The sequence below is a fragment of the Mustelus asterias genome, unplaced genomic scaffold (genome assembly GCF_964213995.1).
Source record: "Mustelus asterias unplaced genomic scaffold, sMusAst1.hap1.1 HAP1_SCAFFOLD_1734, whole genome shotgun sequence".
In the NCBI taxonomy this organism is placed as follows: domain Eukaryota; kingdom Metazoa; phylum Chordata; class Chondrichthyes; order Carcharhiniformes; family Triakidae; genus Mustelus; species Mustelus asterias.
Genome location: NW_027591679.1, coordinates 14,006 through 40,017, shown reverse-complemented (window position 1 = coordinate 40,017; position 26,012 = coordinate 14,006). Strand labels below are relative to the sequence as shown.

Below are 26,012 nucleotides of genomic sequence, written 5' to 3'. Positions count from 1 at the left end.
GTAATGTTTATTTTTGTGTTTTAGGTTTGATTTGTTGCTTTTATGGACTAGGCCCTCAAGCCCCTCTCTCTCCCTGTAGACAGGTGTACGCAGGTTCAGAGGGGTTTATTTGTGTTTATTCAGCTTTATAGAATCACAAACTCGGAGCAGAAGGCCATTTGAGCTTTCTCCGCCATTCAGTATGATCACAGCTGATCCTCATTCTCCCCATACCCCTCAATGCCATTAAAATCTTAAAGAAAAATCCATTTCTTTCTTGAATATATTTAGTGACTTGGCCTCCACAGCTTTCTGTGGTAGAGAATTTTGAGAGAAGACATTTTTCCTCATCATAGCCCTAAGTGGTCTTAGGTTAGTGTTTTAAAGTTTATTTAGATGATTAAATATTTATTTGGATATCTTAATGTTGATTTGGAGTTCTTAATGGACTCGACAGTGAATCCTGCCTCTCTCCCCCGTAAATGAGTTTATTCCAGTTTAGTGGCGTTTATATCTGTATTTTATGGTTTCTATCAGTGTTTTAATGTTAATTTGGGAGTTTTCATCTCTTTTCAAGGGTTTTATGGACTAGGCCCTGAAGCCTGCCTTTCTCCCCCCCCCCAACCGTAAAGGGGTTTAGTGGGGTTTATTCAGGGTTAGTGGGGTTTATTCAGGGTTAGTGGGGTTTATTCAGGGTTAGTGGGGTTTATTCAGGGTTAGTGGGGTTTATTCAGGGTTAGTGGGGTTTATTCAGGGTTAGTGGGGTTTATTCAGGGTTAGTGGGGTTTATTCAGGGTTAGTGGGGGTTATTCAGGGTTAGTGGGGGTTAGTGGGGTTTATTCAGGGTTAGTGGGGTTTATTCAGGGTTAGTGGGGTTTATTCAGGGTTAGTGGGGTTTATTCAGGGTTAGTGGGGTTTATTCAGGGTTAGTGGGGTTTATTCAGGGTTAGTGGGGTTTATTCAGGGTTAGTGGGGTTTATTCAGGGTTAGTGGGGTTTATTCAGGGTTAGTGGGGTTTATTCAGGGTTAGTGGGGTTTATTCAGGGTTAGTGGGGTTTATTCAGGGTTAGTGGGGTTTATTCAGGGTTAGTGGGGTTTATTCAGGGTTAGTGGGGTTTATTCAGGGTTAGTGGGGTTTATTCAGGGTTAGTGGGGTTTATTCAGGGTTAGTGGGGTTTATTCAGGGTTAGTGGGGTTTATTCAGGGTTAGTGGGGTTTATTCAGGGTTAGTGGGGTTTATTCAGGGTTAGTGGGGTTTATTCAGGGTTAGTGGGATTTATATCCCTGTTTTAATGTCTATTGGGGGGTTTCCATGCTGTTCTGGGTGATTTATGGACTAGGCCCTGAAGCCTGCCCCTTTCCCCCTGTAGGGGGGTTTAGGGGGGTTTATTGGGGGTTATAACCCTGTTTTAATGTCTATTGGGGGGTTTCCATGCTGTTCTGGGTGATTTATGGACTAGGCCCTGAAGCCTGCCTCTCGTACTCACCCTGCCGGTTCTCATGAAGCTGCTTCTCGAACTCATCGAACTCGGACATGCTGCTGCTGTGCTTGGGCGGGCGGCCGGCCTGGAAGGAGATATTTGGAGCCCAGGAGGTGTTTTATATACATATATTGTGGAATTTCTCTTTCTCTCTCCTCCACGCCGCGCTCTACAGATTTCCAGGGGGTGGGGGGGAGAGAGGGAGGCAACTGCGCAGCCGCACAAGCCGCCCCGCCAAGTCCTGGGAGGACTCGGGGCCGGGGCGCCTGCGCACTGGCGCTGGGAGGACTCAGGGCCGGGGCGCCTGCGCACTGGCGCTGGGAGGACTCGGGGCCGGGGCGCCTGCGCACTGAGAAAACAAGCGGGCGGCGCCTGCGCACCACGGAAACGGAGTGCAAGGGTCTGCGCGTCGCGTCAGCCAGCGGGAAGGGGGAAGCAGGAGAGTGCGCGCCTGCGCACTAGAAGGATCACGAGGGGAAGGAAAGAAGTGGACGCCTGCGCTCTGGGGCCGGTTTCCCGCGCGCCTGCGCCCCAGGATCTGAACGTGCCGTCAGGGCATGTTCTCGACTGCACCTGCGCACTCGGAGAACCGGGGTAAAGGATGACCTGCGCCCCCCGCCAAAGGAGGAGATAGTCGACGCCTGCGCGTTAGGAAGGGTCTCAGCCGGTCGGTGGGCAAGGGATGTGGGCGCCTGCGCACTAATGGAGGCTCCGGCGAGCTGAGCAAGTGCTGGTAGGGTCTGAGGAGAATGTATAGAGAGAGAGCCTGTGATGGGGAAACTCGAACCGAGGAGAAAAAAAACACCTCATTTTCAGCTAGGGGAACCCTCTGGAACTTTTATTTCAAAAAGCCGAGAGGACCGAAGGTCGTCGAAAACAATTGGCACGACCGAGCGGTGGGGGCAAAATGTGAGGGAGTGCGCCTGCGTCCTGGCGCTGGGCGGGACGCGGGTTGTGCGCACGCGCGTTCCACATCTCCTGCGGGAGCGGGGAGAACGGCGCATGCGGACCTCATCGCCGTCGGGGAGACGCCAAAGAGGCAGTCTGCGGGAGGCAAGCGAAGACCGCCTTCTCCCTCTCGGCCCGGGTGGGGCACTCCGCCGGAGGATTCGGCGGCCATTTTGTGGATCTGCTTTTTTTTTTGGCTTGGCCACATTTTGAGCCACTCTTCGGTAAAATTGTCCCCCCCCTTCAGTCGGGGATGGGTGCAAAGTCTTGAAAACTGGAATGTAGACCCAGTTCTCGACTGGTAATCCTGTCAGAGGGCCAAAAGTGTTTGCTTGACCTGAGGATTATTGGAAATTCCTAAGAGCCACCGCAATTGGGGTCTTCCTCTGCAAATTCAGCAGGGCGGCACAGTGGTTAGCACTACTGCCCCACAAAGTCAGGTTCAAATCCAACCTTGGGTCTGTGTGGAGTCTGCACATTCTCCCCGTGTCTGAGTGGGTTTTCCCCGGGTGCTCCAGTTTCCTCTCTCAGTCCAAAGATGTGTGTGTTAGGTGGATTAGCCATGCTAAATTGCCCCTTACTGTCCAAAGATGTGCAAGTTAGATGGATTGGTCATGCTACATTGGTGGGGTGCAGGCCAGCCTGGGTGGAATGTTATTTCGCCGAGTCGGTGCAGTCTCGATGGGCCAAATGGCTTCTTTCTGCGCTGCAGGGATTCTGCGGCTCCATGTCACCATTGTCAACAACCCTCGCCCCGAATGCTGTCCTAATGCCCTGTCCCGCCGCGTTTCTTTTTGGCCCCCGCTTGCAACATCCCTTAATTCCACCAAGTTGTGACCGCCACATTTTAGAAAAGATGTGAAAACATTGGTGAGAGAGAGAGGCAGAAAAGATTCAGGAGAATGGTTCCAGAGATGAGGAACTTCAGTTATCTGGATCACAGAATCGCAGTTCGGCCCATCGAATCTGGTTTGACACACGAGAAACATCTGAACTCCCACCTAATCCCATTTACCAGCACTTGGCCCATAGCCCTGAATGTTATGACGTGCCAAGTGCTCATCCAAGTACTTTTTAAAGGATGTGAGGCATCCCGCCCTCACCACCCTCCCAGGCAGCGCATTCCAGACCATCACCACCCTCTGGATAAAAAGGGTTTTCCTCACATCCCCCTAAACCTCCTGTCCCTCACCTTGATCCAATGTCACTATATGACTGACCCTTCAACTAAGGAGAACAGCTGCTCCTTATCCACTCTGTCCATGTCCCTCATAATCTTGAGCACCTCGATCAGGTCACTCCTCAATCTTCTCTGCTCCAACGAAAATAATCCAAGCCTATCCAATCTCTGCATTACCTAAATGTTCCATCCAGGCAGCATCCTGGTGAATCTCCTCTGCACCCGCTCCGTGCATTCTTCCTATAATGTGGCGACCAGAACTGCACAGAGTACTCTAGATGTGACCTCACCAAATTTCTATACAACTCCAACACGACTTCCCTGCTTTTGTAATCTATGCCTCCATTGATAAAGGCAACACAGGTGGCCAAGATGATTTGAGAAGGTATATGACATGCTTGCCTTCATCGATCGGGGCATTGAGTACAAGAGTTGGGAAATCATGTTGCAGCTATATAAAACCTTGGTTAGGCCGCATTTGGAGTATTGCGTGCAGTTCTGGTCACCAAGCTGCCAGAAGGACATGGCAACTTTCGAGAGAGCGTAAAGAAGGTTCACCAGGATGTTACCTGGTCTCGAGGGTGTTGGCTATGAGGAGAGGTTGAATAAACTCAGATTGTTTTCACTGGAAAGACAGAGGCTGAGGGGAGACCTGACAGAGGTCTACAAAATTGAGAGGCACAGATAGGGTGGATAGTCAGAGGCCTTTTCCCAGGGTGGAAGTGTGAATTACAAGGGGGCACAGGTTCAGCCTCACTTAACCACCCGGCCAATCTTTGTGTCACCGGCAAACATGCCCCCCACGTAGTCATCTATGTCTATATAAATGGCGAATAATAGGGGACACAGCACAGGTCCCTGTGATATGACACTGGCTTCCAGTCACTGAAGCAGCCTTCTGTCATCACCCTCTGTCTCCTACAACTGAGCTAATTTTGACTCCAATCTGGGATGGTTTGGTGAAGAGGGGAATTGATAGCGGTATCCCAAAAGATGAGGGGTTCGGGACAGAGTTGAGATTGAAAGTGTTCAGTCAAAGAAGGAGAGGTGGCTGGGGAGATCACAGGGGCGTGCGTAGACCTGGGATGGAATGGAACGACTCCTGTTCCTGTGTAACAGGCTCGAGGGGCTGAATGGCCTCCTGTTCCTGTGTAACAGGCTCGAGGGGCTGAATGGCCTCCTCCTGTTCCTGTGTAACAGGCTGGAGGGGCTGAATGGCCTCCTCCTGTTCCTGTGTAACAGGCTCGAGGGGCTGAATGGCCTCCTGTTCCTGTGTAACAGACTCGAGAGGGGCTGAATGGCCTCCTGTTCCTGTGTAACAGGCTCGAGGGGCTGAATGGCCTCCTGTTCCTGTGTAACAGACTCGAGAGGGGCTGAATGGCCTCCTCCTGTTCCTGTGTAACAGGCTCGAGGGGCTGAATGGCCTCCTCCTGTTCCTGTGCAACAGGCTCGAGGGGCTGAATGGCCTCCTCCTGTTGCTGTGTAACAGACTCGAGGGGCTGAATGGCCTCCTCCTGTTGCTGTGTAACAGGCTCGAGGAGCTGAATGGCCTCCTGTTCCTGTGTAACAGACTCGAGAGGGGCTGAATGGCCTCCTGTTCCTGTGTAACAGGCTCGAGGGGCTGAATGGCCTCCTCCTGTTCCTGTGCAACAGGCTGGAGGGGCTGAATGGCCTCCTCCTGTTCCTGTGTAACAGGCTCGAGGGGCTGAATGGCCTCCTGTTCCTGTGTAACAGACTCGAGAGGGGCTGAATGGCCTCCTGTTCCTGTGTAACAGGCTCGAGGGGCTGAATGGCCTCCTCCTGTTCCTGTGCAACAGGCTCGAGGGGCTGAATGGCCTCCTCCTGTTGCTGTGTAACAGACTCGAGGGGCTGAATGGCCTCCTCCTGTTGCTGTGTAACAGGCTCGAGGGGCTGAATGGCCTCCTCCTCCTGTTCCTGTGTAACAGGCTGGAGGGGCTGAATGGCCTCCTCCTGTTCCTGTGTAACAGATCGAGGGGCTGAATGGCCTCCTGTTCCTGTGTAACAGACTCGAGAGGGGCTGAATGGCCTCCTGTTCCTGTGTAACAGACTCGAGAGGGGCTGAATGGCCTCCTCCTGTTCCTGTGTAACAGGCTCGAGGGGCTGAATAGCCTTGGACTGATCTTCCCTGTTCCTCTCCCTCTGCAGATTCATTCCCTCCTGCTCTCCCCGGGGAAATGGCTGCTCAGAGGATCGGAAGGCTGAGTGCCAAGTCCTGTGCCCTCTTCCTCTGTGACATGCAGGAGAAGTTCCGTCCCAGTGTGGCCTTTTTCCCCCAGATCGTGGCTGTTGCAGCCAGGATGCTACAGGTAATGTGGGGGGGATGAGGGAGACTGGGAGGGCAGTCGGGCAATCTGGAGTGGGGGACAGGAGACGCAGGTGTGTTCTGCAGTGGGGGAGGGGAATTGGGGGGGTGGCTGGTGGGGAGGGGTGAGGGGTCAGACCGGGGGGGGGGGGGGGGGGCGGTTTGATGGGGGTTCTGGAGGGGAGATGAGGGAAGACTACGGTTCTGGAGGGAGGGGGAGTTCTGGAGGGGAGGGGAGGGCAGAATGGGGGTCTGGAGGGTTGATGGGTTTTCTGGAGGGGAGAGGGGGGGGTCCTGGAGGGGAGAGGGGTGAGGGTCTTGGAGGGGAGTGGGGTGATCGTGGAGAGGAGGGGGGGTGTTCTGGGGGGTTGATTGGGGAGGGGGTGGGTCCTGGAAGGAGGGGGGTTCTTGAAGAGGAGAGACGGGGGGCTTGGAGAGGAGAAGGTGGGACTTGGAGGGCAGGGGGGGTTTTGGAGGGTTGATGGGGGTCTGGAGGGCATGGAGTTCTGGGGGGGGGGGGGGGCGGCGGGGAATGGGGCAGATTGCAGCGGGGTGGGTTGTCGTGACTGAGTTTCTCCGGAATCCGGGCTGTGGTTTAAACTCTCTGCGCTCTCCCACAGGCGTCCCGGGTCCTGGACATCCCTGTCATCGTGACGGAGCAGTACCCCAGGGGCCTGGGGCCCACCGTACCTGAGCTGGGGGCCGAGGACCTCAGGAAGTTCGAGAAGACCTGCTTCAGCATGCTGACCCCCGAGGTCGAGAAAGAGCTCCGCGCCCTGCCCCAGATACAGTCTGTCATCCTGTGCGGCATCGAGACACAGGCCTGTATCATGGTGCGTGAGTCCCCACAGCCCCTCGCGCACATCCCTCCCCCCCACGCACGACCCCTCCACGCGCAGCCCCCCCCACGCGCGCGTCTGCACACCCCCACACACATACCCACACAGTCCCCGCACGCCCCCGCTCCCCGCGCACGACCCCGCACCCGCCCCCCCGCACACGCCCCTGCCCCCGCGCACGCACCCCCTCACGCACCCCAGGGAGCTTTACTCTGTATCTAACCCCGTGCTGTACCTGTCCTGGGAGTGTTTGATGGGGACAGTGTAGAGGGAGCTTTACTCTGTATCTAACCCCGTGCTGTACCTGTCCTGGGAGTGTTTGATGAGGACAGTGGAGAGGGAGCTTTACTCTGTATCTAACCCTGTGCTGTACCTGTCCTGGGAGTGTTTGATGGGGGACAGTGCAGAGGGAGCTTTACTCTGTATCTAACCCCGTGCTGTACCTGTCCTGGGAGTGTTTGATGAGGACAGTGGAGAGGGAGCTTTACTCTGTATCTAACCCCGTGCTGTACCTGTCCTGGGAGTGTTTGATGAGGACAGTGGAGAGGGAGCTTTACTCTGTATCTAACCCTGTGCTGTACCTGTCCTGGGAGTGTTTGATGGGGGACAGTGGAGAGGGAGCTTTACTCTGTATCTAACCCCGTACTGTACCTGTCCTCGGAGTGTTTAATAGGGACAGTGTAGAGGGAGCTTTACTCTGTATCTAACTCCGTGCTGTACCTGTTTTGGGAGTGTTTGATGGGTACAGTGGAGAGGGAGCTTTACTCTGTATCTAACTCCGTGCTGTACCTGTCCTGGGAGTGTTTGATGGGGACAGTGTAGAGGGAGCTTTACTCTGTATCTAACCCCGTGCTGTACCTGTCCTGGGAGTGTTTGATGGGGACAGTGTAGAGGGAGCTTTACTCTGTATCTAACCCCGTGCTGTACCTGTCCTCGGAGTGTTTGATGGGGGAACAGTGTAGAGGGAGCTTTATCTGTATCTAACCCCGTGCTGTACCTGTCCTGGGAGTGTTTGATGGGGACAGTGTAGAGGGAGCTTTACTCTGTATCTAACCCCGTGCTGTACCTGTCCTGGGAGTGTTTGATGGGGACAGTGTAGAGGGAGCTTTACTCTGTATCTAACCCCGTGCTGTACCTGTCCTGGGAGTGTTTGATGGGGGAACAGTGTAGAGGGAGCTTTACTCTGTATCTAACCCCGTGCTGTACCTGTCCTGGGAGTGTTTGATGGGGACAGTGTAGAGGGAGCTTTACTCTGTATCTAACCCCGTGCTGTACCTGTCCTGGGAGTGTTTGATGGGGACAGTGGAGAGGGAGCTTTACTCTGTATCGAACCCCGTGCTGTACCTGTCCTGGGAGTGTTTGATGGGGGACAGTGTAGAGGGAGCTTTACTCTGTATCTAACGCCGTGCTGTACCTGTCCTGGGAGTGTTTGATGGGGACAGTGTAGAGGGAGCTTTACTCTGTATCTAACCCCGTGCTGTACCTGTCCTGGGAGTGTTTGATGGGGACAGTGTAGAGGGAGCTTTACTCTGTATCTAACCCCGTACTGTACCTGTCCTCGGAGTGTTTAATAGGGACAGTGTAGAGGGAGCTTTACTCTGTATCTAACTCCGTGCTGTACCTGTTTTGGGAGTGTTTGATGGGGACAGTGTAGAGGGAGCTTTACTCTGTATCTAACTCCGTGCTGTACCTGTCCTGGGAGTGTTTGATGGGGACAGTGTAGAGGGAGCTTTACTCTGTATCTAACCCCGTGCTGTACCTGTCCTGGGAGTGTTTGATGGGGACAGTGTAGAGGGAGCTTTACTCTGTATCTAACCCCGTGCTGTACCTGTCCTGGGAGTGTTTGATGGGGACAGTGTAGAGGGAGCTTTACTCTGTATCTAACCCCGTGCTGTACCTGTCCTGGGAGTGTTTGATGGGGACAGTGGAGAGGGAGCTTTACTCTGTATCGAACCCCGTGCTGTACCTGTCCTGGGAGTGTTTGATGGGGGACAGTGTAGAGGGAGCTTTACTCTGTATCTAACGCCGTGCTGTACCTGTCCTGGGAGTGTTTGATGGGGACAGTGTAGAGGGAGCTTTACTCTGTATCTAACCCCGTGCTGTACCTGTCCTGGGAGTGTTTGATGGGGACAGTGTAGAGGGAGGTTTACTCTGTATCTAACCCCGTACTGTACCTGTCCTCGGAGTGTTTAATAGGGACAGTGTAGAGGGAGCTTTACTCTGTATCTAACTCCGTGCTGTACCTGTTTTGGGAGTGTTTGATGGGGACAGTGTAGAGGGAGCTTTACTCTGTATCTAACTCCGTGCTGTACCTGTCCTGGGAGTGTTTGATGGGGACAGTGTAGAGGGAGCTTTACTCTGTATCTAACCCCGTGCTGTACCTGTCCTGGGAGTGTTTGATGGGGACAGTGTAGAGGGAGCTTTACTCTGTATCTAACCCCGTGCTGTACCTGTCCTGGGAGTGTTTGATGGGGACAGTGTAGAGGGAGCTTTACTCTGTATCTAACCCCGTGCTGTACCTGTCCTCGGAGTGTTTGATGGGGGAACAGTGTAGAGGGAGCTTTACTCTGTATCTAACTCCGTGCTGTACCTGTCCTGGGAGTGTTTGATGGGGACAGTGTAGAGGGAGCTTTATCTGTATCTAACCCCGTGCTGTACCTGTCCTGGGAGTGTTTGATGGGGACAGTGTAGAGGGAGCTTTACTCTGTATCTAACCCCGTGCTGTACCTGTCCTGGGAGTGTTTGATGGGGACAGTGTAGAGGGAGCTTTACTCTGTACCTAACCCCGTGCTGTACCTGTCCTCGGAGTGTTTGATGGGGGAACAGTGTAGAGGGAGCTTTACTCTGTATCTAACCCCGTGCTGTCCCTGTCCTGGGAGTGTTTGATGGGGACAGTGTAGAGGGAGCTTTACTCTGTATCTAACCCCGTGCTGTCCCTGTCCTGGGAGTGTTTGTTGGGGACAGTGCAGAGAGAGCTTTACTCTGTATCTAACCCCGTGCTGTACCTGTCCTGGGAGTGTTTGATGGGGACAGTGTAGAGGGAGCTTTACTCTGTATCTAACCCCGTGCTGTACCTGTCCTGGGAGTGTTTGATGGGGACAGTGGAGAGGGAGCTTTACTCTGTATCTAACCCCGTGCTGTACCTGTCCTGGGAGTGTTTGATGAGGACAGTGGAGAGGGAGCTTTACTCTGTATCTAACCCCGTGCTGTACCTGTCCTGGGAGTGTTTGATGAGGACAGTGGAGAGGGAGCTTTACTCTGTATCTAACCCTGTGCTGTACCTGTCCTGGGAGTGTTTGATGGGGGACAGTGCAGAGGGAGCTTTACTCTGTATCTAACCCCGTGCTGTACCTGTCCTGGGAGTGTTTGATGAGGACAGTGGAGAGGGAGCTTTACTCTGTATCTAACCCCGTGCTGTACCTGTCCTGGGAGTGTTTGATGAGGACAGTGGAGAGGGAGCTTTACTCTGTATCTAACCCTGTGCTGTACCTGTCCTGGGAGTGTTTGATGGGGGACAGTGCAGAGGGAGCTTTACTCTGTATCTAACCCCGTACTGTACCTGTCCTCGGAGTGTTTAATAGGGACAGTGTAGAGGGAGCTTTACTCTGTATCTAACTCCGTGCTGTACCTGTTTTGGGAGTGTTTGATGGGGACAGTGTAGAGGGAGCTTTACTCTGTATCTAACTCCGTGCTGTACCTGTCCTGGGAGTGTTTGATGGGGACAGTGTAGAGGGAGCTTTACTCTGTATCTAACCCCGTGCTGTACCTGTCCTGGGAGTGTTTGATGGGGACAGTGTAGAGGGAGCTTTACTCTGTATCTAACCCCGTGCTGTACCTGTCCTCGGAGTGTTTGATGGGGGAACAGTGTAGAGGGAGCTTTATCTGTATCTAACCCCGTGCTGTACCTGTCCTGGGAGTGTTTGATGGGGACAGTGTTAAGGGAGCTTTACTCTGTATCTAACCCCGTGCTGTACCTGTCCTGGGAGTGTTTGATGGGGACAGTGTAGAGGGAGCTTTACTCTGTATCTAACCCCGTGCTGTACCTGTCCTGGGAGTGTTTGATGGGGGAACAGTGTAGAGGGAGCTTTACTCTGTATCTAACCCCGTGCTGTACCTGTCCTGGGAGTGTTTGATGGGGACAGTGGAGAGGGAGCTTTACTCTGTATCTAACCCCGTGCTGTACCTGTCCTGGGAGTGTTTGATGGGGACAGTGGAGAGGGAGCTTTACTCTGTATCGAACCCCGTGCTGTACCTGTCCTGGGAGTGTTTGATGGGGGACAGTGTAGAGGGAGCTTTACTCTGTATCTAACGCCGTGCTGTACCTGTCCTGGGAGTGTTTGATGGGGACAGTGTAGAGGGAGCTTTACTCTGTATCTAACCCCGTGCTGTACCTGTCCTGGGAGTGTTTGATGGGGACAGTGTAGAGGGAGGTTTACTCTGTATCTAACCCCGTACTGTACCTGTCCTCGGAGTGTTTAATAGGGACAGTGTAGAGGGAGCTTTACTCTGTATCTAACTCCGTGCTGTACCTCTTTTGGGAGTGTTTGATGGGGACAGTGTAGAGGGAGCTTTACTCTGTATCTAACTCCGTGCTGTACCTGTCCTGGGAGTGTTTGATGGGGACAGTGTAGAGGGAGATTTACTCTGTATCTAACCCCGTGCTGTACCTGTCCTGGGAGTGTTTGATGGGGACAGTGTAGAGGGAGCTTTACTCTGTATCTAACCCCGTGCTGTACCTGTCCTGGGAGTGTTTGATGGGGACAGTGTAGAGGGAGCTTTACTCTGTATCTAACCCCGTGCTGTACCTGTCCTCGGAGTGTTTGATGGGGGAACAGTGTAGAGGGAGCTTTACTCTGTATCTAACTCCATGCTGTACCTGTCCTGGGAGTGTTTGATGGGGACAGTGTAGAGGGAGCTTTATCTGTATCTAACCCCGTGCTGTACCTGTCCTGGGAGTGTTTGATGGGGACAGTGTAGAGGGAGCTTTACTCTGTATCTAACCCCGTGCTGTACCTGTCCTGGGAGTGTTTGATGGGGACAGTGTAGAGGGAGCTTTACTCTGTACCTAACCCCGTGCTGTACCTGTCCTCGGAGTGTTTGATGGGGGAACAGTGTAGAGGGAGCTTTACTCTGTATCTAACCCCGTGCTGTCCCTGTCCTGGGAGTGTTTGATGGGGACAGTGTAGAGGGAGCTTTACTCTGTATCTAACCCCGTGCTGTCCCTGTCCTGGGAGTGTTTGTTGGGGACAGTGCAGAGAGAGCTTTACTCTGTATCTAACCCCGTGCTGTACCTGTCCTGGGAGTGTTTGATGGGGACAGTGTAGAGGGAGCTTTACTCTGTTTCTAACCCCGTGCTGTACCTGTCCTGGGAGTGTTTGATGGGGACAGTGTAGAGGGAGCTTTACTCTGTATCTAACCCCGTGCTGCACCTGTCCTGGGAGTGTTTGATGGGGACAGTGTAGAGGGAGCTTTACTCTGTATCTAACCCCGTGCTGTACCTGTCCTGGGAGTGTTTGATGGGGACAGTGGAGAGGGAGCTTTACTCTGTATCTAACCCCGTGCTGTACCTGTCCTGGGAGTGTTTGATGGGGACAGTGTAGAGGAAGGTTTACTCTGTATCTAACCCCGTACTGTACCTGTCCTCGGAGTGTTTAATAGGGACAGTGTAGAGGGAGCTTTACTCTGTATCTAACCCCGTGCTGTACCGGTCGTGGGAGTGTTTGATGGGGACAGTGTAGAGGGAGCTTTACTCTGTATCTAACTCCGTGCTGTACCTGTTTTGGGAGTGTTTGATGGGGACAGTGTAGAGGGAGCTTTACTCTGTATCTAACTCCGTGCTGTACCTGTCCTGGGAGTGTTTGATGGGGACAGTGTAGAGGGAGCTTTACTCTGTATCTAACCCCGTGCTGTACCTGTCCTGGGAGTGTTTGATGGGGACAGTGTAGAGGGAGCTTTACTCTGTATCTAACCCCGTGCTGTACCTGTCCTCGGAGTGTTTGATGGGGGACAGTGTAGAGGGAGCTTTACTCTGTATCTAACCCCGTGCTGTCCCTGTCCTGGGAGTGTTTGATGGGGACAGTGTAGAGGGAGCTTTACTCTGTATCTAACCCCGTGCTGTACCTGTCCTGGGAGTGTTTGTTGGGGACAGTGCAGAGAGAGCTTTACTCTGTATCTAACCCCGTGCTGTACCTGTCCTGGGAGTGTTTGATGGGGACAGTGTAGAGGGAGCTTTACTCTGTATCTAACCCCGTGCTGTACCTGTCCTGGGAGTGTTTGATGGGGACAGTGTAGAGGGAGCTTTACTCTGTATCTAACCCCGTGCTGCACCTGTCCTGGGAGTGTTTGATGGGGACAGTGTAGAGGGAGCTTTACTCCGTATCTAACCCCGTGCTGTACCTGTCCTGGGAGTGTTTGATGGGGACAGTGTAGAGGGAGCTTTACTCTGTATCTAACCCCGTGCTGTCCCTGTCCTGGGAGTGTTTGATGGGGACAGTGTAGAGGGAGCTTTACTCTGTATCTAACCCCGTGCTGTACCTGTCCTGGGAGTGTTTGATGGGGACAGTGTAGAGGGAGCTTTACTCTGTATCTAACCCCGTGCTGCACCTGTCCTGGGAGTGTTTGATGGGGACAGTGTAGAGGGAGCTTTACTCTGTATCTAACCCCGTGCTGTACCTGTCCTGGGAGTGTTTGATGGGGACAGTGTAGAGGGAGCTTTACTCTGTATCTAACCCCGTGCTGTCCCTGTCCTGGGAGTGTTTGATGGGGACAGTGTAGAGGGAGCTTTACTCTGTATCTAACCCTGTGCTGTACCTGTCCTGGGAGTGTTTGATGGGGACAGTGTAGAGGGAGCTTTACTCTGTATCTAACCCCGTGCTGTCCCTGTCCTGGGAGTGTTTGATGGGGACAGTGTAGAGGGAGCTTTACTCTGTATCTAACCCCGTGCTTACCTGTCCTGGGAGTGTTTGATGGGGACAGTGTCGAGGGAGCTTTACTCTGTATCTAACCCCGTGCTCTACCTGTCCTGGGAGTGTTTGATGGGGACAGTGTAGAGGGAGCTTTACTCTGTATCTAACCCCGTGCTGTACCTGTCCTGGGAGTGTTTGATGGGGACAGTGTAGAGGGAGCTTTACTCTGTATCTAACCCCGTGCTGTACCTGTCCTGGGAGTGTTTGATGGGGACAGTGTCGAGGGAGCTTTACTCTGTATCTAACCCCGTGCTCTACCTGTCCTGGGAGTGTTTGATGGGGACAGTGTAGAGGGAGCTTTACTCTGTATCTAACCCCGTGCTGTACCTGTCCTGGGAGTGTTTGATGGGGACAGTGTAGAGGGAGCTTTACTCTGTATCTAACCCCGTGCTGTACCTGTCCTGGGAGTGTTTGATGGGGACAGTGTAGAGGGAGGTTTACTCTGTATCTAACCCCGTGCTGTACCTGTTCTGGGAGTGTTTGATGGGGACAGTGTAGAGGGAGCTTTACTCTGTATCTAACCCCATGCTGTACCTGTCCTCGGAGTAGACCATAAGACATAGGAGCAGAATGAGGCCACTCGGCCCATCGAGTCTGCTCCGCCATTCAATCATGGCTGATATTTTTCTCATCCCCATTCCCCTGCCTTTTCCCCATAACCCCTGCTCCCCTTATTAATCAAGAACCTATCTATCTCTGTCTTAAAGACACTCAATGACCCGGCCTCCACAGCCTTCTGCGGCAAAGAGTTCCACAGATTCCCCACTCTCTGGCTGAAGGAATTCCTCCTCATCTCTGTTTTAAAGGATCGTCCCTTTAGCCTGAGGTTGTGCCCTCTGGTTCTAGTTTTTCCTACTCGTGGAAATATCCTCTCCACATACACTCCATCCAGGCCTCACAGTATCCTGGAAGTTTCAATAAGATCCCCCCTCATCCTTCTAAACTCCAATGAGTACAGACCCAGAGTCCTCAACCGTTCCTCATACGACAAGCTCTTCATTCCAGGGATCGTTCTTGTGAACCTCCTCTGGACCCTTTCCAAGGCCAGCACATCCTTCCTCAGACACGGGGCCCAAAACTGCTCACAATACTCCAAATGGGGTCTGACCAGTGCTTTATACAGCCTCAGAATTACATCCCTGCTCTTGTATTCTAGCCCTCTCGATATGAATGCTGACATTGCATTTGCCTTCCTAACTGCCGGCTGAACCAACACATTAACCTGAAGAGAATCTTAAACAATCACTCCCAAGTCCCTTTGTGTTTCTCATTTCCTCAGCATTTTCCCGTTTATAAAATAGTCTGTGCCTCCATTCCTCCTTCCAAAGTGAGTAACCTCACACTTTTCCACATTGTATTCCATCTGCCACTTCTTTGCCCACTCTCCTAACCTGTCCCAGTCCTTCTGCAGCCCCCTGCTTCCTCAATACTACCTGTCCCTATCATATCTTCGTAGCATCTGCAAACTTAGCAACAGTGCCCTCAGTTCCTTCTTCCAAATTGTTAATGTATATTGTGAAAAGTTTGTGGTCCCAGCACCGAACCCTGAGGCACTCCACTAGTCACCATCTGCCATCCTGAAAAAGACCCCTTTATCTCCACTCTCTGCCTTCTCTGTCAGCCAATCCTCCATCAATGCCAGGATCTTACCCTGAACACCATGGGCTCTTAACTTATTTAACAGTCTCCTATGCGGAGTGTTTGGTGAGGACAGTGTCGAGGGAGCTTTACTCTGTATCTAACCCCGTGCTGTACCTGTCCTGGGAGTGTTTGATGGGGACAGTGTAGAGGGAGCTTTACTCTGTATCTAACCCCGTGCTGTACCGGTCCTGGGAGTGTTTGATGGGGACAATGTAGAGGGAGCTTTACTCTGTATCAAACCCCGTGCTGTACCTGTCCTGGGAGTGTTTGATGGGGACAGTGTAGAGGGAGCTTTACTCTGTACCTAACCCCGTGCTGTACCTGTCCTGGGAGTGTTTGATGGGGGACAGTGCAGAGGGAGCTTTACTCTGTATCTAACCCCGTGCTGTACCTGTCCTGGGAGTGTTTGATAGGGACAGTGTAGAGGGAGCTTTACTCTGTATCTAACCCCGCGCTGTCCCTGTCCTGGGAGTGTTTGATGGGGACAGTGTGGAGGGAGCTTTACTCTGTATCTAACCCCGTGCTGTACCTGTCCTGGGAGTGTTTGATGGGGACAGTGTAGAGGGAGCTTTACTCTGTATCTAACCCCGTGCTGTACCGGTCGTGGGAGTGTTTGATGGGGACAATGTAGAGGGAGCTTTACTCTGTATCTAACCCCGTGCTGTCCGTGTCCTGGGAGTGTTTGATGGGGACAGTGAAGTGGGAGTTTACTCCTATCTGTTTGTTATATACAAACAGCAATCTCTCTGCCTCTCCTCCTTAAAGACGCCCCATTTAAACCTCGCTGTTGTGTGGAATTTTGGCTCGCCTGTCCCTAATATCTCTTGATGCCGCTCAGGGGTGTTGGGTGGTCGCTCCCACGAAGGGTTTAGAGGACGTGTTACCAGGTTAAAGATGTTGCAGAATGAGAGGTGTTTGACACTGGGTATCTGTTCAGTAGCGGGGCGAGGCAGGGGGCTTGGGAGGGAGCAGTGGTGGGGAGGGGGAAGACCAGGGAATGGGGTTCTGGGACAGATCCCTAAATTCTCCTTGTCTTGACAGAGCACGGCGCTGGATCTTTTGGAGAAGGGGCTGGACGTACATGTGGTAGCAGATGCTTGTTCATCCCGCAGGTAAGCCTGGGAAGATTCGAAAGAGGTGGGAGAACCACACAAGATTCGAAAGAGACAGAGGGGGACAGGGACAGGAGGGGAGAGTGTGGTGTTTGATCACATACAATATCCAGGCTTGGGCTGACAAGTGGAGAGTAACATTCACCCCACACAAGTGCCAGGCAATGACTATCTCCAACAAGAGAGGATCTAACCATCTCCCCCTTGACATTCAATGGTATTCCCATCGCTGAATCCCCCACTGTCAACATCCTGGGGGTTCCCATTGACCAGACACTGAACCAGACCCAGCCGTATAAATACTGTGGCTCCCAGAGCAGGTCAGAGGCTGGGAATCCTGCGGAGAGTAACTCACCTCCTGACTCCCCCCAAAGCCTGTCCACCATCTACAAGGACACAAGTCAGGAGTGGGATGGAATACTCTCCACTTGCCTGGATGAGTGCGGCTCCCAACAACACTCGAGAAGCTCGACACCATCCAGGACAAAGCAGCCCCCGCTCGATCGACACACTAACCCCCACCTTCAACACTCACTCCCTCCACCACCGACGCACAGAGGCAGCCGTGTGTACCATCTACAAGATGCACTGCAGCGACTCACCAAGGCTCCTTCAACAGCACCTTCCAAACCCACCACCTCTTCCCCCTTATCCAAACCCATCATGATCTCTGCGTGTCGACCCCCCGGTGCCAGTACTGAGGGAGAGCCGCACTGTCAGAGAGTCAGTACTGAGGGAGTGCCGCACTGTCAGAGGGTCAGTACTGAGGGAGTGCCGCACTGTCAGAGGGTCAGTGCTGAGGGAGTGCCGCACTGTCAGAGGGTCAGTGCTGAGGGAGTGCCGCACTGTCAGAGGGTCAGTACTGAGGGAGTGCCGCACTGTCAGAGGGTCAGTACTGAGGGAGAGCCGCACTGTCAGAGGGTCAGTACTGAGGGAGTGCCGCACTGTCAGAGGGTCAGTACTGAGGGAGTGCCGCACTGTCAGAGGGTCAGTGCTGAGGGAGTGCTGCACTGTCAGAGGGTCAGTGCTGAGGGAGTGCCGCACTGTCAGAGGGTCAGTACTGAGGGAGTGCCGCACTGTCAGAGGGTCAGTACTGAGGGAGTGCTGCACTGTCAGAGGGTCAGTGCTGAGGGAGTGCCGCACTGTCAGAGTGTCAGTACTGATGGAGTGCCGCACTGTCAGAGGGTCAGTACTGAGGGAGTGCTGCACTGTCAGAGGGTCAGTACTGAGGGAGTGCTGCACTGTCAGAGGGTCAGTACTGAGGGAGTGCCGCACTGTCAGAGGGTCAGTACTGAGTGAGTGCTGCACTGTCAGAGGGTCAGTACTGAGGGAGTGCTGCACTGTCAGAGGGTCAGTGCTGAGGGAGTGCCGCACTGTCAGAGGGTCAGTACTGAGGGAGTGCCGCACTGTCAGAGGGTCAGTGCTGAGGGAGTGCTGCACTGTCAGTGGGTCAGTACTGAGTGAGTGCTGCACTGTCAGAGGGTCAGTGCTGAGGGAGTGCTGCACTGTCAGAGGGTCAGTGCTGAGGGAGTGCCGCACTGTCAGAGGGTCAGTACTGAGGGAGTGCTGCACTGTCGGGGGTAGATGTATATACTCTAGGATTTGAGCTCCATAATCCAGGCTGAACCTGTTTGCTTGGTCGGGGGGGCAGGTGTGAGGGGTGGGAGGGTGTCGTGTGTCTTGAGGCGTGATCATAGAATCCTACAATACAGAAGGAGACCATTCGGGCCATCGACTCTGCACCAACTACAATCAAACCCCGGTCCTATCCCCGTAACTCATCATATTTACCCTATTGGTCCCTCTGACACGAAGGGGCAATTTAGCACGGCCAATGCACCCTAACCAGCACATCCTTTGGACTGTGGGAGGAAACTGGAGCACCCGGAGGAAACCCACGCAGACACGGGGAGAACGTGCAGACTCCACACAGACAGCCACCCAAGCCGGGAATCGAACCCGGGTCCCTGACGCTGTGAGGCAGCAGTGCTAACCACTGTGTCACCATGTCGTGATATTTATCCTTTAAACATCACCTTGAGAAAGATGATCTCGGTCCATACCCAGTGGTGTTCCGTGGATCGCGTGCTGACGGGCTGTATGGTTTCCGACGTTCCAGCAGTGGGCGCAGTTCAGAATGAGTTCTCCATTGGTTGTTTGGGGACTGAGGGAAGGGATGGTGACGGGTGCTCGATCAATGAAGACCTCTCTGACCCTGTATGGTCTCTCTGCAGCCAGGTTGATCGGTTGATGGCTCTGTCCCGCCTGAAGCAGAGCGGCGCGTTCCTCACCACCAGCGAAGGGACCCTGCTGCAACTCGTCACCGATGCCAAGCACCCAAAATTTCGAGAGGTAAGCCCGTGGAGGGCTTCCGGAGCACCGTGCACAATTCCTGAATCCCTATCCCTTAGACCACACTGGGAGCACCGTGCACAGATCCGGTCTCCGTATCCCTCGGTTAGACCACACTGGGAGCACCGTGCACAATTCCTGAATCCCTATCCCTTAGACCACACTGGGAGCACCGTGCACAATTCCTGAATCCCTATCCCTTAGACCACACTGGGAGCACCGTGCACAGTTCCGGTCTCCGTAACTCTCGGTTAGACCACACTGGGAGCACCGTGCACAATTCCTGAATCCCTATCCCTTAGACCACACTGGGAGCACCGTGCACAATTCCTGAATCCCTATCCCTTAGACCACACTGGGAGCACCGTGCACAGTTCCGGTCTCCGTAACCCTCGGTTAGACCACACTGGGAGCACCGTGCACAATTCCTGAATCCCTATCCCTTAGACCACACTGGGAGCACCGTGCACAGTTCCGGTCTCCGTAACCCTCGGTTCGACCACACTGGGAGCACCGTGCACAATTCCTGAATCCCTATCCCTTAGACCACACTGGGAGCACCGTGCACAGTTCCGGTCTCCGGTTGATTGGCCAGGTTAAAAATTGTCCCTGAGATGTGTAGTTAGAGGGATTAGCGGGTAAAATATGTGGGGGTAGGGCCTGGGTGGGATTGTGGTCGGTGCAGACTCGATGGGCCGAATGGCCTCCTTCTGCACTGTAGGGTTTCTATGATTCTATGATAACCCTCGGTTAGACCACACTGGGAGCACCGTGCACAATTCCTGAATCCCTATCCCTTAGACCACACTGGGAGCACCGTGCACAATTCCTGATTCCCTATCCCTTAGACCACACTGGGAGCACCGTGCACAATTCCTGAATCCCTATCCCTTAGACCACACTGGGAGCATCGTGCACAGTTCCAGTCTCCGTATCCCTCGGTTAGACCACACTGGGAGCACAGTTCCGGTCTCTGTATCCCTCGGTTAGACCCACACTGGGAGCACCGTGCACAGTTCCAGTCTCCGTATCCCTCGGTTAGATCACACTGGGAGCACCGTGCCCAGTTCCAGTCTCCGTATCCCTCGGTTAGACCACACTGGGAGCACCGTGCACAGTTCCAGTCTCCCTATCCCTCGGTTAGACCACACTGGGAGCACCGTGCACAGTTCCGGTCTCTGTATCCCTCGGTTAGACCACACTGGGAGCACCGTGCACAGTTCCAGTCTCCGTATCCCTCGGTTAGACCACACTGGGAGCACAGTTCCGGTCTCTGTATCCCTCAGTTAGACCCACACTGGGAGCACTGTGCACAGTTCCGGTCTCCTTATCCCTCGGTTAGACCACACTGGGAGCACCGTGCACAGTTCCAGTCTCCGTATCCCTCAGTTAGACCCACGCTGGGAGCACCGTGCACAGTTCCAGTCTCCATATCCCTCAGTTAGACCCACACTGGGAGCACTGTGCACAGTTCCGGTCTCTGTATCCCTCAGTTAGACCACACAGGGAGCACTGTGCACAGTTCCGGTCTCTGTATCCCTCGGTTAGACCACACTGGGAGCACCGTGCACAGTTCCAGTCTCCCTATCCCTCGGTTAGACCACACTGGGAGCACCGTGCACAGTTCCGGTCTCTGTATCCCTCGGTTAGACCACACTGGGAGCACCGTGAACAGTTCCGGTCCCCGTATCCCTCAGTTAGACCACACAGGGAGCACTGTGCACAGTTCCAGTCTCTGTATCCCTCGGTTAGACCACACTGGGAGCACCGTGCACAGTTCCGGTCTCCGTATCCCTCGGTTAGACCACACTGGGAGCACCGTGCACAGTTCCGGTCTCCATATCCCTCGGTTAGACCACACTGGGAGCACCATGCACAGTTCCGGTCTCCATATCCCTCGGTTAGACGCACACTGGGAGCTCCATGCACAGTTCCGGTCTCCATATCCCTCGGTTAGACGCACACTGGGAGCACTGTGCACAGTTCCGGTCTCCTTATCCCTCGGTTAGACCACACTGGGAGCACCGTGCACAGTTCCAGTCTCCGTATCCCTCAGTTAGACCCACGCTGGGAGCACCGTGCACAGTTCCAGTCTCCATATCCCTCAGTTAGACCCACACTGGGAGCACTGTGCACAGTTCCGGTCTCTGTATCCCTCAGTTAGACCACACAGGGAGCACTGTGCACAGTTCCGGTCTCTGTATCCCTCGGTTAGACCACACTGGGAGCACCGTGCACAGTTCCGGTCTCTGTATCCCTCGGTTAGACCACACTGGGAGCACCGTGAACAGTTCCGGTCCCCGTATCCCTCAGTTAGACCACACAGGGAGCACTGTGCACAGTTCCAGTCTCTGTATCCCTCGGTTAGACCACACTGGGAGCACCGTGCACAGTTCCAGTCTCCGTATCCCTCGGTTAGACCACACTGGGAGCACTGTGCACAGTTCCACTCTCCGTATCCCTCGGTTAGACCACATTGGGAGCACCGTGCACAGTTCCAGTCTCTGTATCCCTCGGTTAGACCACACTGGGAGCACCGTGCACAGTTCCAGTCTCCGTATCCCTCGGTTAGACCACACTGGGAGCACCGTGCACAGTTCCAGTCTCCGTATCCCTCGATTAGACCACACTGGGAGCACCGTGCACAGTTCCAGTCTCTGTATCCCTCGGTTAGACCACACTGGGAGCACCGTGCACAGTTCCAGTCTCCGTATCCCTCGGTTAGACCACACTGGGAGCACCGTGCACAGTTCCGGTCTCCGTATCCCTCGGTTAGACCACACTGGGAGCACCGTGCACAGTTCCAGTCTCCGTATCCCTCGATTAGACCCACACTGGGAGTGCTGCACTGCCGGGAGGGGATGTAAACACTCTGCTTGTGATCTTGATGTGTGACGCCAGGTTCTGAACACTCTCTCTGATTCCCCCCCACCCCCCCCAATGCAGGTACAGAAGATCATCATGGACCCAGCACCCGACAGCAACCTGATGGCCCTTTTCCAGGGACAGAACCCACTCTTTACATAAGGCGGAACGGGGGTGAGGTTGCCTCCGGACTGCAGCTACACCCTCCGAAGGCTCTGGTGATCCGATTCCATCCTGAAGCACTCATCGTGAAGCCCCGGAGAGTCGAATAGCTGCAGGGACTGGCTGTCTCGGTCACTGAACTCTTGGGGCTTGCGAGGCTGTCGGAATGTGCACCCTCTCCAGTCTGTGGCTGTCACCTGTCACCAGTTACCAGAGCTCAAACATTGACCAGACATGGAACTATTGAGTGTCTCCCCGGTGCCTGCGTCGACTGCTGTACCCCCTGTGCAAGTAAACTTCTGCTCTCCATCTCCACTGCTTCCAGAGCCTTGTTTCTGCAACCCCTGCTGCCCAGCCTGGGTGGCACAGTGATCAGCGCTGCTGCCTCACAGTGCCAGGGAGCAGGGTTCAATTCCCGGGGGCACAGTGGGTTAGCACTGCTGCCTCACAGCGCCAGGGAGCAGGGTTCGATTCCCGGGGGCACAGTAGCACAGTGGGTTAGCACTGCTGCCTCACAGCGCCAGGGAGCAGGGTTCGATTCCCGGGGACACGGTGACACAGTGGTTAGCACTGCTGCCTCACAGCGCCAGGGACCCGGGTTCGATTCCCGGGGGCACGGTGACACAGTGGGTTAGCGCTGCTGCCTCACAGCGCCAGGGAGCAGGGTTCGATTCCCGGGGGCACGGTGACACAGTGATCAGTGCTACTGCCTCACAGCGCCAGGGAGCAGGGTTCGATTCCCGGGGGCACGGTGACACAGTGGGTTAGCACTGCTGCCTCACAGCGCCAGGGAGCAGGGTTCGATTCCCGGGGGCACGGTGACACAGTGGTTAGCACTGCTGCCTCACAGCGCCAGGGAGCAGGGTTCGATTCCCGGGGGCACGGTGACACAGTGGTTAGCACTGCTGCCTCACAGCGCCAGGGAGCAGGGTTCGATTCCCGGGGGCACGGTGGCACAGTGGGTTAGCGCTGCTGCCTCACAGCGCCAGGGACCCGGGTTCGATTCCCGGGGGCACGGTGACACAGTGGGTTCGCGCTGCTGCCTCACAGAGCCAGGGACCCGGGTTCGATTCCCGGGGGCACGGTGACACAGTGGTTAGCACTGCTGCCTCACAGCGCCAGGGACCTGGGTTCGATTCCCGGGGGCACGGTGTCACAGTGGTTAGCGCTGCAGCCTCACAGCGCCAGGGACCCGGGTTCGATTCCCGGGGGCACGGTGACACAGTGGGTTAGCGCTGCTGCCTCACAGCGCCAGGGACCCGGGTTCGATTCCCGGGGGCACGGTGACACAGTGATCAGCACTGCTGCCTCACAGCGCCAGGGACCCGGGTTCGATTCCCGGGGGCACGGTGACACAGTGATCAGCACTGCTGCTTCACAGCGCCAGGGAGCAGGGTTCGATTCCCGGGGGCACGGTGACACAGTGGGTTAGCACTGCTGCCTCACAGCGCCAGGGACCCGGGTTCGATTCCCGGGGGCACGGTGACACAGTGGGTTAGCACTGCTGCCTCACAGTGCCAGGGAGCAGGGTTCGATTCCCGGGGGCACGGTGACACAGTGGTTAGCGCTGCTGCCTCACAGTGCCAGGGAGCAGGGTTCGATTCCCGGGGGCACGGTGACACAGTGGGTTCGCACTGCTGCCTCACAGCGCCAGGGAGCAGGGTTCGATTCCCGGGGGCACGGTGACACAGTGGGTTCGCACTGCTGCCTCACAGCGCCAGGGACCCGGGCTCGATTCCCGGGGGCACGGTGACACAGTGGTTAGCACTGCAGCCTCACAGTGCCAGGGAGCAGGGTTCGATTCCCGGCTTGGGTCACCGTCTGTGCGGAGTCTGCACGTTCTCCCCGTGTCTGCGTGGGTTTCCTCCCACAGTCCGAAAGATGTGTTGGTTAGATGTATTAGCCATGCTAAATTCTCCCTCAGTGTTACCCGAACAGGTGCCAGAGTGTGACGACTAGGGGATTTTCACAGTAACTTCATTGCAGTGTTAATGTAAGCCGACTTGTGGCACTAATAAATAAACAAAAACTTGTTACACAGGAACAGGAGGAGGCCATTCAGCCCCTCGAGCCTGTTACACAGGAACAGGAGGAGGCCATTCAGCCCCTCCAGCCTGTTACACAGGAACAGGAGGAGGCCATTCAGCCCCTCGAGCCTGTTACACAGGAACAGGAGGAGGCCATTCAACCCCTCGAGCCTGTTACACAGGAACAGGAGGAGGCCATTCAGCCCCTCGAGCCTGTTACACAGGAACAGGAGGAGGCCCATTCAGCCACTCAAGCCTGGTGTACTTTGCACAGTTTTGATCCCTTAAGGAGGGTTGTCGTTGCATTGGAGGAGGAAGATGGCACAGTGGTTGGCGCTGCTGCCTCACAGCGCCAGGGTCCCGGGTTCGATTCCCAGCTCGGGTCACTGTCTGTGTGGAGTTTGCACGTTCTCCCCGTGTCTGCGTGGGTTTCCTCCGGGTGCTCCGGTTTCCTCCCACAGTCCGAAGGTGCGCAGGTTAGGTGGATTGGCCATGCTAAATGTGCAGGGCTACGGGGATAGGGGAGGGCCTAGGTGGGATGCTTTTTTGGAGAGTCAGTGCGGACTCAATGGGCCAAACAGCCTCTTTCTGCACTGTAGGAATTCTGTGGAATCTCTGGAGTTTCACTGCATTGATTGCAGGGCTGAGGGGTGGATGAATGAAGAGAGATTGGGCAGTTCAGGCTGATAGTCTCTCCAGGGTTTAGAAGAATGAGGGGAGATCTAATCGAGGTATCTAAGATGCTATCGGGGATTGACAGGGGAGTTGTGAAGAGGATCTCTCCCCTTGTGGAACTTTCTGGAATGATAGGCCGTAGTTTTAGGATAAGGGGTGGCAGATTTAAAACAGAAATCACATCTCTCAGAGGGTGCTGGATCTGTGGAATCCGTTACCAGAAGGAATTGGGTATCGCTGTCGGGATTAGGGGATATGGGGGCATGGAGGGGGGATCAGGATATTGAACCTGATGAACGATATGAATGGCAGGGCAGACTTGAAGGGCCAAATGGCCTACTCCTATTTTCCATGTTTCTATATCTGTGCACTGACTACTCTCTCTCTCAGGGAGATATCTGTGCACTGACTGGTGTCTCTCAGTCCCCTGTCTCTCTCTCAGGGAGATATCTGTACACTGACTGGTGTCTCTCAGTCCCCTCTCTCTCTCTCAGGGAGATATCTGTGCACTGACTGGTGTCTCTCAGTCCCCTCTCTCTCAGGGAGATATCTGTACACTGACTACTCTCTCTCAGTCCCCTCAGGGAGATATCTGTACACTGACTACTATCTCTCAGTCCCCTCAGGGAGATATCTGTACACTGACTGGTGTCTCGCAGTCCCCTCTCTCTCAAGGAGATATCTGTACACTGACTGGTGTCTCTCAGTCCTCTCTCTCTCTCTCGGAGATATCTGTACACTGACTGGTGTCTCTCAGTCCTCTCTCTCTCAGGGAGATATCTGTACACTGACTGGTGTCTCTCAGTCCCCTGTCACTCTCAGGGAGATATCTGTACACTGACTGGTGTCTCTCAGTCCCCTCTCTCTCTCAGGGAGATATCTGTACACTGACTACTCTCTCTCAGTACCCTCAGGGAGATATCTGTACACTGACTGGTGTCTCTCAGTCCCCTCTCTCTCAGGGAGATATCTGTGCACTGACTACTCTCTCTCAGTCCCCTCTCTCTCTCTCAGGGAGATATCTGTGCACTGACAACTCTCTCTCAGTCCCCTCTCTCTCAGGGAGATATCTGTACACTGACAACTCTCTCTCAGTCCCCTCTCTCTCTCTCAGGCAGATATCTGTACACTGACTGGTCTCTCTCAGTCCCCTCTCTCTCTCAGGGAGATATCTGTACACTGACTACTCTCTCTCAGTCCCCTCTCTCTCAGGGAGATATCTGTACACTGACTACTCTCTCTCAGTCCCCTCTCTCTCTCAGGGAGATATCTGTACACTGACTGGTGTCTCTCAGTCCCCTCTCCCTCTCTCTCAGGGAGATATCTGTACACTGACTGGTGTCTCTCAGTCCCCTCTCTCTCTCTCAGGGAGATATCTGTACACTGACTGGTGTCTCTCAGTCCTCTCTCTCTCTCAGGGAGATATCTGTACACTGACTGGTGTCTCTCAGTCCCCTCTCTCT

At 54.4% G+C, this 26,012-nt stretch overlaps 2 protein-coding genes across 5 annotated transcripts in view; one reads left to right on the top strand and one right to left on the bottom strand.

Moving 5' to 3' along the window:
• The window catches only part of LOC144488645 (splicing factor U2AF 65 kDa subunit-like), a gene marked incomplete at its 3' end in the record, with an annotated part of 39,847 nt that extends 38,165 nt beyond the window's left edge, over positions 1-1,682 (bottom strand). The window contains exon 1 of the mRNA XM_078206712.1: positions 1,467-1,682. Within this exon, the coding sequence (XP_078062838.1) occupies positions 1,467-1,515 (49 nt within the window). The remainder of the gene's footprint in view (positions 1-1,466) is intronic.
• A 122-nt stretch (positions 1,683-1,804) lies between these two features.
• isoc2 (isochorismatase domain containing 2) lies at positions 1,805-22,158 on the top strand. Of its 4 annotated transcripts, none has more exons than XM_078206708.1 (6): positions 1,805-2,369; positions 5,755-5,915; positions 6,532-6,744; positions 16,398-16,468; positions 18,703-18,820; positions 21,767-22,158. In XM_078206708.1, exons 1-6 carry the CDS (start codon positions 2,210-2,212, stop codon positions 21,845-21,847), a joined length of 804 nt encoding a protein of 267 aa, XP_078062834.1. In that variant the 5' UTR covers positions 1,805-2,209; the 3' UTR covers positions 21,848-22,158. The 4 variants fall into 4 exon arrangements, with proteins under 4 accessions (XP_078062834.1, XP_078062836.1, XP_078062835.1 ...); XM_078206710.1 differs by having other exon boundaries at positions 1,981-2,193; XM_078206711.1 differs by lacking the exon at positions 1,805-2,369 and adding an exon at positions 2,399-2,632.
• Positions 22,159-26,012: the final 3,854 nt, after the last annotated feature.